This window comes from Heteronotia binoei, chromosome 13 (assembly GCF_032191835.1).
Source record: "Heteronotia binoei isolate CCM8104 ecotype False Entrance Well chromosome 13, APGP_CSIRO_Hbin_v1, whole genome shotgun sequence".
NCBI lineage: Eukaryota > Metazoa > Chordata > Lepidosauria > Squamata > Gekkonidae > Heteronotia > Heteronotia binoei.
In genome coordinates, this window is record NC_083235.1 from 3,479,705 (window position 1) to 3,493,664 (window position 13,960).

At 49.1% G+C, this 13,960-nt stretch overlaps 1 protein-coding gene across 1 annotated transcript in view; it reads left to right on the plus strand.

Annotated features, from left to right (window-relative positions):
- The window catches only part of DENND1C (DENN domain containing 1C), a 127,545-nt gene that overhangs the window by 92,583 nt on the left and 21,002 nt on the right, over positions 1-13,960 (plus strand). The window contains exons 12-16 of the mRNA XM_060253235.1: positions 486-531; positions 2,845-2,946; positions 6,111-6,236; positions 9,377-9,478; positions 12,828-12,915. Of these exons, the coding sequence (XP_060109218.1) occupies positions 486-531; positions 2,845-2,946; positions 6,111-6,236; positions 9,377-9,478; positions 12,828-12,915 (464 nt within the window). The remainder of the gene's footprint in view (positions 1-485; positions 532-2,844; positions 2,947-6,110; positions 6,237-9,376; positions 9,479-12,827; positions 12,916-13,960) is intronic.

Below are 13,960 nucleotides of genomic sequence, written 5' to 3' on the forward strand. Positions count from 1 at the left end.
TCAGTGGTAGAGCATCTGTTTGGGAAGCAGAAGGTCCCAGGTTCAATCCCCGGCATCTCCAACTAAAAAGGGTCCAGGCAAATAGGTGTGAAAAACCTCAGCTTGAGACCCTGGAGAGCCGCTGCCATTCTGAGAAGACAATACTGACTTTGATGGACCGAGGGGGGTCTGATTCAGTAGAAGGCAGCTTCACATGTCCATGGCTACCCGTCCCAGTCTCAGTCTTCAGATTTCTTGGTTGCAGCCTCCCTTAAACAAATTCAATTCCTTCATCTTCATGTTCTCTAATTCCCCAGGAGTCATTACTTTTGTATTCTTGGTATTCAGCTGCAATCCTACTTTGTCATTTCCCGTTTCAAGTCTTGAAGTCCTTTCAGGTGCAGCCGTTTCAAGTCTTCATTTCGGCTGCAGCCCTTGGCAGCTTCTTGCTCAAGGGTGCTGAACCTGAACCCGCCTCGAGCTCACTCACTGCCTTTCCTCCACAGTGCTCCTATGCCCTACCTCATTGGAGTCCACACCAGCCTCATGGAGGTGAGCTTGCAGTTCCAGATACTGTTTGTGGGAGGAGGAGGCAAGCAGGCTGAAGCGTTCCTGCTCTTTGGTGTTGCGGCTGGTCAGAGGAGAGGCCAGGAGGAGGGTTGCTTGTCCTGGAGGGACTCCAGCTCAAAGGATGCAGAGAGAGACAGAGACAGAGAGAGAGAGACAGAGAGAGACAGACAGAGAGAGACAGAGAGAGAGAGAGACAAAGAGGCACAGAGGCACAGAGAGAGACAGAGACAAAGAGACACAGAAAGACAGAGAGAGAAAGACAGAGAGAGACAGAGCAAGAGAGACAGAGAGAGACAAAGAGGCACAGAGAGAGACAGAGACAAAGAGACACAGAGAGAGAAAGACAGAGAGAGAGACAGAGACAGAGAGAGGGGGAGAGAGACAGAGAGAGAGACAGACAGAGAGAGAGAGAGACAGAGAGAGACAAAGGCACAGAGAGAGAGAGACAGAGACAGAGACAAAGAGACACAGAGAGAGAAAGACACAGAGAGAGAGAGAAGCAGAGAGAGACAGAGAGACAGAGCAAGAAAGAGAGAGACAGAGACAGAAAGAGGGGAAGAGAGAGACAGAGAGAGGGAGAGAGACAGAGACAGAGAGATAAAGACAGAGAGATGGAGAGGGTATAGAAAATTTGTTGTTCAATTTAAAATATTCAAATTATGTCTTGCTCTGCTGCATAGGATGGCTTTTATTAGTCCCCTGTGCAATCACTGGGTTGTTACTGACGTGACATCACGACGTTTTCATGGCAGACTTTTTTACAGGGTGGTTTGCCACTGCCTTCCCCTTGTAAACTGAGTTTACAAGGAAGGTCAGACCAGAACTGATGGGTTGAAATTAAATCCACAGAGTTTCCGGCTCAACATGAGGAAGAACTTCCTGACCGTTAGAGCGGTTCCTCAGTGGAACAGGCTTCCTCCTTGGGAGGTGGTAGCCTCTCCTTCCTTGGAGGTTTTTCAACAAAGGCTGGATCGCCATCTGACAGCCATGAAGATCCTGTGAATTTAGGGGGAGGTGCTTGTGAGTTTAGTGAGGTTCCTCAGTGGAACAGGCTTCCTCCTCAGGAGGTGGTGGGCTCTCCTTCCTTGTAGGTTTTTCAACACAGGCTAGATGGCCATCTGACAGCAGTGAGGAACCTGTGGTGAAGGGTCTGGAGATCAAGTCCTATGAGGAAAGGTTGAAGGAGCTGGGGATGTTTAGCCCAGAGAGGAGGCGGCTGAGAGGTGATAGGATCACCATCTTCAAGTACTTGAAGGGCTGTCCTATAGAGGATGGGGTGGAATTGTTTCCTGTGACCCCAAAAGGTAGGACCAGAACCAATGGGTTGAAATTCAATCAGAAGAGTTTCCGGCTCAACATCAGGAAGAACTTCCTGACCGTTAGAGCAGTTCTTCAGTGGAACAGGCTTTCTTGGGAGGTGGTGGGCTCTCCTTCCTTGGAGGTTTTTAAACAGAGGCTGGATGGCCATCTGACAGCAATGAGGATCCTGTGAATTTAGGAGGAGTGATTTGTGAGTTCAGAGCAGTTCCTCAGTGGAACAGGCTTCCTCCTTGGGAGGTGGTGGGCTCTCCTTCCTTGGAGGTTTTTCAACAGAGGCTAGATGGCCTTCTGACAGCAATGAGGATCCTGTGAATTTAGGGGGAGGTGTTTGTGAGTTTCCTGCATTGTGCAGGGGGTTGGACTAGATGACCTTGGAGATCCCTTCCAACTCGATGGTTTTATGAGTTTCCCCACTCTTGACATCTGGTCTGACTGTTGTCTGAGAGCCTGCATAGTACAGATTTGGGGTCTGAAGGTGGTGAAGGTGAAGAAGAAAGAAGAGAGCTCTGATAAGTGCTGACTCATAAAGGCTTTCTCTGCTCAGCCCCGAGAAGCTAGAATCTGCACCAATCGGATGGCGATCATGAAGCAGTGGCAGTCTTCTCTCGTAAAAGATTTTCCTGAATGACTGCTTAAAAAGTTGTCCCGTCCTGCCTGCCACTGAGTCCTCGAACAACGATGTGTTTTTCCAGTTCTCCCTTTGCAGGTTTAACCTTCAGTCTGAGTTGTTCCGGTGAATTCAGGGCTTTTTTTTTGCAGCAAAAGCCCAGCAGGGACTCATTAGCATATTAGGCCACAGCCCCCCGACACCGAGCCAGCCAGAATGGCGTTCCTGCTAAAAAAAAAAAAAACGCCCTGGGACCAATTGCGGCTTTCTCACTTCTGTTATTGTTTGGATTCTGCTCCTGACTCTCCATAAACCGGGTTTCCCGCGTGCTGCTTTTAATCTCTCTGTTCTGCCTCGGATCTCTCCAGAAGGTGAGGTGCAAGGCTCTGGAAGATGTTGTCATCCTGAACATCGACAGCAACACTTTGGAATCGCCCTTCCAGGACCTAGATGACCTCCCGAGTGATGTGGTTCGTATTGTTTCTCTAAAGGGTTTACGTCACAGCAGAGGTCCTCATATCCTAGGGTTGCCAATCCCCCGTTGGGAGAATCAATACTAACAGGAAACCACAGCATGTCGCGTCGATAACTACCAACAACTGAAACATATATGAACATCTGAAGCTGCCTTCTACTGAATCAGACCCTCTTTGGTCCATCAAAGTCAGTCTTGTCTACTCAGACTGGCAGCGGCTCTCCAGGGTCTCAAGCTGAGGTTTTTCACACCTACTTGCGTGGTCCCTTTTGAGTTGGGAGATGCCGGGGATTGAACCTGGGACCTTCTGCTTCCCAAGCAGATGCTCTACCACTGAGCCACTGTCCCTCCCCTATATGAACATATGAAGCTGCCTTATACTGAATCAGACCCTCTTTGGTCCATCAAAGTCAGTCTTGTCTACTCAGACTGGCAGCGGCTCTCCAGGGTCTCAAGCTGAGGTTTTTCAAACCTATTTGCCTGGACCCTTTTTAGTTGGAGATGCCAGGGATTGAACCTGGGACCTTCTGCTTCCCAGGCAGATGCTCTGCCACTGAGCCACAGCCCCATTCATGGCTCTCCAGGGTATCAAGCAGAGGTTTTTCACACCTATTTGCCTGGACCCTTTTTAGTTGGAGATGCCGGGGATTGAACCTGGGACCTTCTGCTTACTAAACAGATGCTCTGCCACTGAGCCACCGCCCCTCCCTTATCATATGAACATATGAAAATGCTTTATACTGAATCAGACCCTCTTTGGTGCATCAAAGTCAGTATTGTCTACTTGGACTGGCAGCGGCTCTCTCGGATCTCAAGCTGAGATTTTTCACGCCCTTTTTAGTTGGAGATGCCAGGGATTGAACCTGGGACCTTCTGCTCACCAAGCAGATGCTCTACCACTGAGCCACCGTCCCACTTCAGAATGGGTTTCAATTCTCATATATATGAATATATGAAGCTACCTTCTTTACTCAGACTGGCAGCGGCTCTCCAGGGTATCGAAGTTGAGGTTTTTCATGTCTACTTGCCTGGACCCTTTTCAGTTGGAGATGCCGGGGATTGAACCTGGCACCTTCTGCTTACCAAGCAGATGCTGTACCACTGAGCCACAATCCCTCCCCAAACGCTACACATAAGCATTGCAAAACAATTCTGCTGTATCCATAAGTACATTTATAACTTCCACATATTTCTATCAATACAATTCCAATTCTTCCGGTCACTTCCAATACTTTTAAAGGCCACAGTTCACGAACACAAATGGATATCCACTCCGGACGCTTGAAATCCCAAGAAAGAAAAGGAAGGTACCAAAACTTGCTGTGGACTCGTGGCCAGTGAAAGTGGTAAATGAAACATGATATTAGCTTCAGGGGTATCAGAAGCTGGGGAGGAAAATGTCTGCTGGGAACACCATTATTCCCTATGGAGACTGGTCCCCAAAGGGTATAAAGGAGAATTGATCCATGGGTATCTGGGGCTCTGGGGGGGCTATTTTTTAGATAGAAGCACCAAATTTTCAGCATAGCATCTGGTGCCTCTCCTCAAAACACCTCCCAGGTTTCAAAAGGATCGGAGCAGGGGTCCAATTCTGTGAGCCCCGAAAGAAGCGGCCTCCATCCTCCATTATTTCCAATGGAAGGAAGACCTTTAAAGGGAGTGAAGTCCCTTCAGAGTGAATCCTTCTTTAGGCAGCTCGCCGAGGGATACAATTTCAATTCAGCAGTGCTCTGCTCTTGGCACCGGCACTGATCTCCAAGGGTCGAGCACAGCTCCACACGTCTCTTTGTCCTTCGCTTCTCTTGAAAGGGCCCTTCATGAAGAAGCATTCATTCCGAAAGTGGACAGAAGCAGGCTGTCCGGTTGCAGCCACACCAGGCTGGGAACTGCAATCGCACCTGCGTGGGACTTCAGGAAGTCCTACAAACGAAGGAAAACATTGTGTATTGTAAAATGAACTGTAAAATAATTCCAAATTAATACGTGCAAAATACTGTGGTTTGAAATTTTGATTTCAATATATATGTATTAGTTCAAGCTCTCACGGAGTGTTCTAAGTTATATACCCCACTTTGGGTCAGGCAACCCCTATGAGAGGGTGTGGTTTGGGGAGGGGGAGTGGCCTCAGCAGGGTACAAGGCCATAGAGTCCCCCCTTCAAAGCCTCCATTTCCTCTAGGGGAGCTGATCTCTGCCAGCTGGGACCAGTTGTCAAAGTGGGAGAGCTCCGGGCTGCACCTGGAGACTTGCAGAAAAACGGAATGAAAAGCCCCAAGAGGACAAGAATTCCAGTACATACAACTAACTGGAGAGCCAGTTAGTGGTTAAGTGTGTAGTGGTGAAGTGTGCGGACTCTTATCTGGGAGAACCGGGTTTGATTCCCCACTCCTCCACTTGCACCTGCTGGAATGGCCTTGGGTCAGCCAGAGGTCTGGCAGAGTTGTCCTTGAAAGGGCAGCTGCTGAGGGAGCCCTCTCAGCCCCACCCACCTCACAGGGTGTCTGTTGTGGGGGAGGAAGGGAAGGTGATTGTAAGAGAGCCAGTTTGGTGTAGTGGTGAAGTGCACAGACTCTTATCTGGGAGAACCGGGTTTGATTCCCACTCCTCCACTTGCAGCTGCTGGAATGGCCTGGGGTCAGCCATAGCTCTGGCAGAGGTTGTCCTCGAAAGAGTAGCTACTGTGAGAGCCCTCTCAGCCCCGCCCACCTCACAGGGTGTCTGTTGTGGGAGAGGAAGGGAAAGGAGATTGTGAGCCTCTCTGAGACTCTTCGGAGTGGAGGGCAGGATATAAATCCAATTTCTTCTTCTTCTTCTTCTTCTTCTTCTTCTTCTTCTTCATATTTCCATCAGTAATACTCATAATAACTTTAAAGAGTACAATGTCACAATATAAATCTCATAAATCATTAGTATTAAGTACATACTAAACAGACCCACAAACGGTCCTCCGCTGTACAAAAATACATCAGTGCAGCACCACAATACTTGCAAAAGTTGGTCCATCAAAGAAAGCAGTCCAAATTAGTCCAAATATGGCCATGTTCCAGAAGACTCCTCTTTGATGCCATCAGGAGGTCCATCAGTGGGGTCAGAACACTAGATTGCGTGGAAGGCCCTTACAGAGAAGATGAGCTTGTCTCTCCGCTTCTGCCCTCTTCAGATCTCCTTCTTGAAGTACCAGTTGAAGAAACAGTCTGCGACGACCGGGGATGGGGTCGCCCGAACCTTCCTCCGGGCTCAGGCCCTGCTGTTTGGCGGTTACCGCCAGGCCCTCCTTTACGAACCGGTGAGTCTTTTCGCTCTCATCAGATTACATAAGAGAAGCCATTTGGATCAGGCCAATGCCCCATCCAGTCCAACACTCTGTGTCACACAGTGGCCAAAAAACCCAGGCGTCTTCAGGAGGTCTATCAATGGGGCCAGGCGACTAGAAGCCCTCCCACTGTGCCCCCCCCAAGCACCAAGAATACAGAGCATCATTGCCCCAGACATAAAAACATAAGAGAAGCCATGTTGGATCAGGCCAATGGCCCATCCAGTCCATCACTCTGTGTCACATAAGAACATAAGAGAAGCCATGTTGGATCAGGCCAATGGCCCATCCAGTCCAACACTCTGTGTCACATAAGAGAAGCCATGTTGGATCAGGCCAGTGGCCCAATCCAGTCCAACACTCTGTGTCAAACAGTGGCCAAAAAAACCAGGCATCATCAGGAGGTCTATCAATGGGGCCAGGAGACTAGAAGCCCTCCCACTGTGCCCCCCCCCCCAGCACCAAGAATACAGAGCATCACTGCCCCAGACATAAGAACAGAAGAGAAGCCATGCTGGATCAGGTCAATGGCCCATCCAGTCCAACACTCTGCGTCACACAGTGGCCAAAAACCCAAGATTGTTTCTCTTAGCTCAGCCCCCCAGCCAAGGATGCCAATTATTACTGAAATATACAGGCTCCGGTGTCTAAATGGTATACCCGAAAAAATCACCAAAAGGAACGAAGTATACTACATGCTTTTTATCATATTATTCGTAACTGCTATATTCAACGTACCAAACAATTTAACAATATAAATTCATTTAATCACAGTAATAGTACATTCACAATACGTTCACAATAGCCGCTCTTCCGGGATTCAATATGAGTACTGTCTCTTTAAAACTGTGTGCTTCCAATTTTCACTCCAAGAGAGCTAAATGTAAATTTCTTCCTTGCTCATAGACTGTGAATGATGTAGAGATATGAAACATTGTAAAACTAAACATTCACAGCTCCTTATAGTCAGCAAAAACAAGACCTGGAGCTGACTGCGGCTCAGATCATGAGCTACTCATCGCAAAATTCAGGCTTAAACTGAAGAAAACTGGGGAAGCCATTAGGCCGTTCAGGTTTGACCTTGATCACATCCCTTATGAATATACAGTGGAGGTGAAGAATAGGTTTAAGGGACTAGAGTTGATAGACAGAGTGCGGGAAGAACGATGGACGGAGGTTCATGACATTGTACAGAAGGCAGCAATCGGCACCATCCCAAAGAAAAAGCAATGCAAGAAAGCAAAGTAGCTGTCTGATGAGGCTTTACAAATAGCTGAGGAGAGGCAAAGGTGACAACAAACTGTGGCAAGTCCTTAAAGGAAAGCGAAAGGCAAAGGTGAAAAGGAAAGATTCACCCAACTGAATGCAGATTTCCAGAGAACAGCAATGAGAGATAAGGAGGCCATCCTGAAGGAACAATGCAAAGCAATAGAGGAAAATAATAGAATGGGAAGGACAAGAGATCTCTTCAAGAAAACTGGAGAAATCAAGGGAACGTTTCGTGCAAAGATAGCCATGATAAAGGACAAAAACGGTAGGGGCCTAACAGAAGCAGAAGTAATCAGGAAGAGGTGGCAAGAATACACAGAAGAATTATAAAAGAAGGATCTCAATGTCCTTGACAACCATGACAGTGAAATCGCTGACCTTGAGCCAGACATTCTGGAGAGTGAAGTCAAATGGGCCTTAGAAAGCATTACTAACAACAAAGCGAGCGAAGATGATGGTATCCCAATTGAGCTTTTCAAAGTCCTAAAAGATGATGCTGTTAAAGTTAAGCACACATTATGTCAACAAATCTGGAAAACACAACAGTGGCCACAAGATTCTAAAAGATCAGTTTATATTCCAATCCCAAAGAAGGGTAATGCCAAAGACACTTCATCAGACAAGGAATCAGGTACTGATGAAGTGTGCTTAGAGCACACAAAAGCTTACATTCTGAATCAGACTTTGTCGGTCTTAAAGGTGCTACTGGACTCCTGCTTTGTTCTACTGCTTCAGGCCAGCACAGTTGCCTACCTGAATCTATCTGTAGAGAGAAAGAGAACTCGTCCTTTCTAGAACTCAAAAGACAGTTTCAAACGCCTTCGTCTGCTCAGTCCCTCATGACAATGTAAATATTCTTCTCAGAGCCACAGAAAAACGTCATTCACTCATCGTTCCACACAGTGCCCTCAAGCAATCTTAGAGACCACCTTAGAGACCAACAAGATTGCAGCGGTAGGAGCTCAACCCCTGCATGTGATAAAGGGAGTTTCGACTCCCGGATCTCGTTCTCTAATCTTGTTCTCTTATCTAGGAGCTCGCAACAACGGCCTCCTGGGCTGTTGGTATTGCCCGTGTCGTGTCTGTAGGCCCAGCTGAAATGAGATGCTGGACCGATGCCAGGGGTTTGGGAAGAGAAGGGATACGAGTGGAGTGGGGCCCAGAGATCTCCACTTTCCAGATTTGTCTTTGGACCAGTGCAAAGACCTGGGATCTTGTCTGTGTCAAGCATGGCTAATTCTGATCAATAACCGATGGGTTTATGGCCTGACAAAAGCAGGCCTGGGTAAGACCCCAGAGAACCAAATGCTGTTAGTTTGTTATTCTTTCCTGGCTCTTCTTTGCTTTATGACCATTAATTAGAGGGAACAAAGCAATCAGCACCTTCCCATGAATCTTTCCCTGGGAGGATGCACCATCTGGGCAATGCAAGGCCGAATGCCTGATAACGCCCTGGGAATGTATGTAGTTTTGATATTCTATGTGAGAACGCTCCCCTGCTTCCCCTCCCCGTAGGAATCCCTTTGAATTGTATCTTAAAAGTTGTGTATATATAAAAATTTTTGCCACTGTGTGACACAGAGTGTTGGACTGGATGGGCCATTGGCCTGATCCAACATGGCTTCTCTTATGTCCTTATCAATGTATTGGTTTCATTCTTCTCAAGCAACGGCTTGAGCCAAAGTATCAGTCTGTCAATAAACATAGTCTTTGTATCAACCTCGACTCGTCATTGAACCCGCATGCTTGACATTCTGTCGTGTCTCGGAGCCTCCGTGTGGATGCCCAGATTTTGCTCCCCGCCTTCCACAGCCTCCTTTCTCTCTCTCTCTCTCTCTCTCCAGGGACAGCCCGTCTCCTTCTGTCAAGAGACCTTCCTGAAACACGGGTCCAGCTCCACGCAGCCTTTTCTCCAGAGGGCCACCCACCTTCAGCTCTTCAAGCAGGTACAGGCTGGCAGGTCGAAAGGGTGTTCGGGGACCCGGGCTCCCTTCCCCTCCCTCCTCTGCTGGGGGCTGTGCCCCCTGCTCCCCCCTCCTTCCCCATCTCCCTGCAAGCTCCTCTCCCATTGCTTGGATAGCAATCTTTCCCCCGCCCGCTTGTTCGTTTTCCGGTTCTTCTCCCAGGGCTCACCACCCTTCCCTGGCTGGGCCGGGCAGTTCATGCAGCTGGGGGTGGGGGCAGAAGAGCTCTCAGCAGTGCGGGGGTGGGGGAGCTCAGCTGGTGAAGGATGGGAGCAGTGGGCCCCACCTCAGAGTATGCTGACCCCAGCCCTGGGGAGCTTAGAATCAGAGAATCCTAGAGTTGGAAGGGACCTCCAGGGTCATCTAGTCCAACCCCCTACACAATGCAGGAAACTCACAAACACCTCCCCCTAAATTCACAGCATCCTCATTGCTGTCAGATGGCCATCTAGCCTCTGTTGAAAAACCTCCAAGGAAGGAGAGCCCACCACCTCCTGAGGAAGTCTGGTCCACTGAGAAACTGCTCTAAGGGTCAGGAATCATAGAATCCTAGAGTTGGAAGGGACCTACAGGGTCATCTAGTCCAACCCCCTGTGCAATGCAGGAAACCCACAAATACCTCCCCTAAATTCACAGGATCCTCATTGCTGTCAGATGGCCATCTAGCCTCTGTTGAAAAACCTCCAAGGAAGGAGAGCCCACCACCTCCTGAAGAAGCCTGTCCCACTGAGGAACTGTTCTAACGGTCAGGAATAATAGAATCCTAGAGCTGGAAGGGACCTCCAGGGTCATCTAGTCCAACCCCCTGCACAATGCAAGAAACTCACAAACACCTCCCCCTAAATTCACAGGATCCTAATTGCTGTCAGATGGCCATCTAGCCTCTGTTTAAAAACCTCCAAGGAAGGAGAGCCCACCATCTCCCGAGGAAGCCTGTTCCACTGAGGAACTGTTCTAATGGTCAGGAATCAGAATCCTAGAGTTGGAAGTGACCTCCAGGGTCATCTATTCCAACCCCCTACACAATGCAGGAAACTCACAAATCCGTTCCCCTAAATTCACAGGATCTTCATTGCTGTCAGGTGGCCATCTAGCCTCTGTTTAAAAACCTCCAAGGAAGGAGAGCCCACCACCTCCCAAGGAGGAAGCTTGTTCCACTGAGGAACCGCTCTAGTGGTCAGGAAATTCTTCCTCATGGTGAGCTGGAAACTCTTTTGATTTAATATCAACCCATAGGTTCTGGTCCGACATTCCAGGGCCACAGAACAGCTTAAGCAAGTATTTAAACGAACATATAGAGAAGAATGTAAAATTGTTTTCTGTGGCCCCAGAAGGTAGAACCAGAACCAATGGGTTGAAATTAAATCAAAAGAGTTCCGGCTCAACATTGGGAAGAATTTCCTTACTGTTAGAGAGGTTCCTCCATGGAACAGGCTTCCTCCTCAGGAGGTGGTGGGCTCTCCTTCCTTAGAGGTTTTTCAACAGAGGCTAGATGGCCACCTGACAGCAATGAAGGTCCTGTGAATTCAGGGGGAGGGATTTGGGAGTTTAGAGCGGTTCCTCAGTGGAACAGGCTTCCTCCTTGGGAGGTGGTGGGCTCTCCTTCCTTGGAGGTTTTTCAACAGAGGCTAGATAGCCCTCTGACAGCAATGAGGATCCTGTGAATTTAAGAGGAGGTATTTGTGAGTTCCCTGCATGGTGCAGGGGGTTGGACTAGATGGCCCTGGAGGTCCCTTCCAACTCTAGGATTCTATTATTCTATTAGGAAGAACTTCCTGAAAGTTAGAGCGGTTCCTCAGTGGAACAGGCTTCCTCCTTGGGAGGTGGTGGGCTCTCTTTCCTTGGAGGTTTTTCAACAGAGGCTAGATGGCCACCTGACAGCAATGAAGATCCTGTGAATTTAGGGGAAGGAATTTGTGAGTTTCCTGCATTGTGCAGAGGGTTGGACTAGATGACCCTGGAGGTCCCTTCCGACTCGAGGATTCTAGGATTCTAAACAGTGTCGGAAGCAGGGCCGGATTAAACCCTGTGGAGGCCCCTAGGCAGTCAAAATCTTGGGAGCCGCTTCGCAAATTATCACAGAGTCTGAGCACCCCGCTGCAGCCTGCAGGCACCTTCTTGAAAGCCCCTTTGACAAAGCTGCGGAGAAGAGTTGAAGAAGACTGAAGATTTATACCCCACCCTTCTCCCTGAATCAGAGACTCAGAGCGGCTATATCTTCTCCCCCTACAACAGACACCCTGTGAGATAGGTGGGGCTGAAAGAGCTCTGACAGAAGCTGCCCTTTCAAGGACAACTCCTATGAGAGCTGTGGCTGACCCAAGGCCATTCCAGCAGGTGCAAGTGGAGGAGTGGGGAATCAAACCCGGTTCTCCCAGATAAGAGTCCACACACTTAGCCACTACACCGAACTGGCAGAGAGAGGCAAACTTGGCGACAATGCCATCAGCAACCGCACCAGGCAAGTCAGGCAAAGAGCGGCTCAGTTCCTGGCTGCGCGTGCAGGTTGGAAGGCCTGCAAGAAGGGGGGAGAACCTGGTGGAGAAGCAACCCTGGGGCCCTTAAAGGCATGAGGGCCCATAAGCCAGTTTCTACTTGGCCTAATTGTTAATCTGGCCCTGGTCAGAAGGATGGAAGATAACCAGTCCAGTCCAGCCCCCAAAGTCCCATCAACTCACAGGTCCCAACATATTCAGCCCCTAACCTTCCCCGACCACAGAAAGCAACAAGCAAAAGACAATAACAAATGAGACATAATGCATGGATGTCTGCAAGGTAGATGCTAAATATAGTTCATGATGTTCCGTATTTCTAGCATTGTTTAAGGGGTTGGACTAGATGACTCTGGAGGTCACTTCCAACTCTTTGATTCTATGATGTAGCTTGGAAGAAGTGTGCCTGCGCACAAAAACTTCTGCCCAGAGTAAAACTTCAGTGGTCTTAAAGGTGCCCCTGGATTCCAACCGTGCATAGCTCAAGAAAGTGAGCCAAATTGCATATTGCCGGGAAAAGCACAGATTGTTGGGATTGATGGTGCTTTGGCTGGCCTGCTGAAAAGCAGGTTCCAACATTGCAAGACACCAGGAATTCCCAGTCTTTTTGAGCCTGTGGGTTCCTCTGGAATTCTGATAGGGTGGCAGATGCCAACGTGAAATTTGTGTGGCTGTCCCTACCACCCTGTTTCGGAATCGTAAAGGTGCCTGCAGATTGAACAAGATTTGGGACCCTTGTTTACGTCCCAACTGAAAAACACAAGGGCAGCACTCAGGTCAAGTGTGTGTGCAAACCATCATCTTCTGACGTCTTTGCTCACATCCTCAACTTTTCTCAGTTCATCGATGACCGCTTGGAGAAGCTGAACGCAGGAGAGGAGTTCAGTGACCTCTTTGAGCAGGAGATCAGCAGGAGCCTGTCCCCAGGTAACACCTCCCACCTGTTGTTTTTTTCCCGTTAACCTCAGATGAGGATACCCAAAAGCTGTGGAACCCAAACAATGCTCCCTCTAAGCCAGGGGTGGGGAACCTCTGTCCTGAGGGCTGCATATGTCCCTCGAGGTCACTTGGTATGGCCCTCAGGGATTGCTGGGCCGAACAGAGCCATGTGGCAGCCTCCCGGGGGCCTGGCTGGCCAGCGAGGATCGTGGGGCCCAGCCGCACTGTGCAGCAGCCTCCCCAGGGCCAGGCAGGGATCACGGGGCCCAGATGTACTGTGCGGCAGCCTCCCTGGGGCCTGGCTGGCCGGCCAGAATTGCTGCAGGGCCTGGAAAAGTTACTGTCACAGTTCAGTTTGCACTTGACTATCCCAGAGGGTGTGGCCTAATATGCTAATATTAGGGGATGTGGTCTAATATGCTACTGAGTTCCTGCTGGGCTTTTTCTACCAAAAAGCCCTGGACCTATGCATTTGCCTAGGCCGGGGTGTGTGTGTGTGTGTGTGTGTGTGTGCGCCTGTGTGCCAGATTAGGCTTTCCCCACATGACTTCAAATAGAAAAACAATTATTTGCATTAATTTTTGCTGGCCTGAATCATTCTCCCTCGGCGGAGCACTGTTTTTTAAGCTGATAATTTTTTATGGCCCACGAACGATGCTATAAATATCCACATGGCCCTTGGCGGGGAAAAAGTTCCCTACCCCTGCTCTAAGCTGTGGAGTCTCATGAGCAAAAATGTGACTTCATGAGCTCCTGACATTAAAGTTGTGAGCTGCTGCATAAATTAGGAGAGCCAGTTTGGTGTAGTGGTTTAGTGTGCGGACTCTTATCTGGGAGAACCAGGTTTGATTCCCCACTCCTCCACTTGCACCTGCTAGCATGGCTTTGGGTCAGCCATAGCTCTGGCAGAGGTTGTCCTTGAAAGGGCAGCTGCTGTGAGAGCCCTCTCAGCCCCACCCACCTCACAGGGTGTCTGTTGTGGGGGAGGAAGGTAAAGGAGATTGTGAGCCGCTCTGAGACTCTTCGGTGTGGA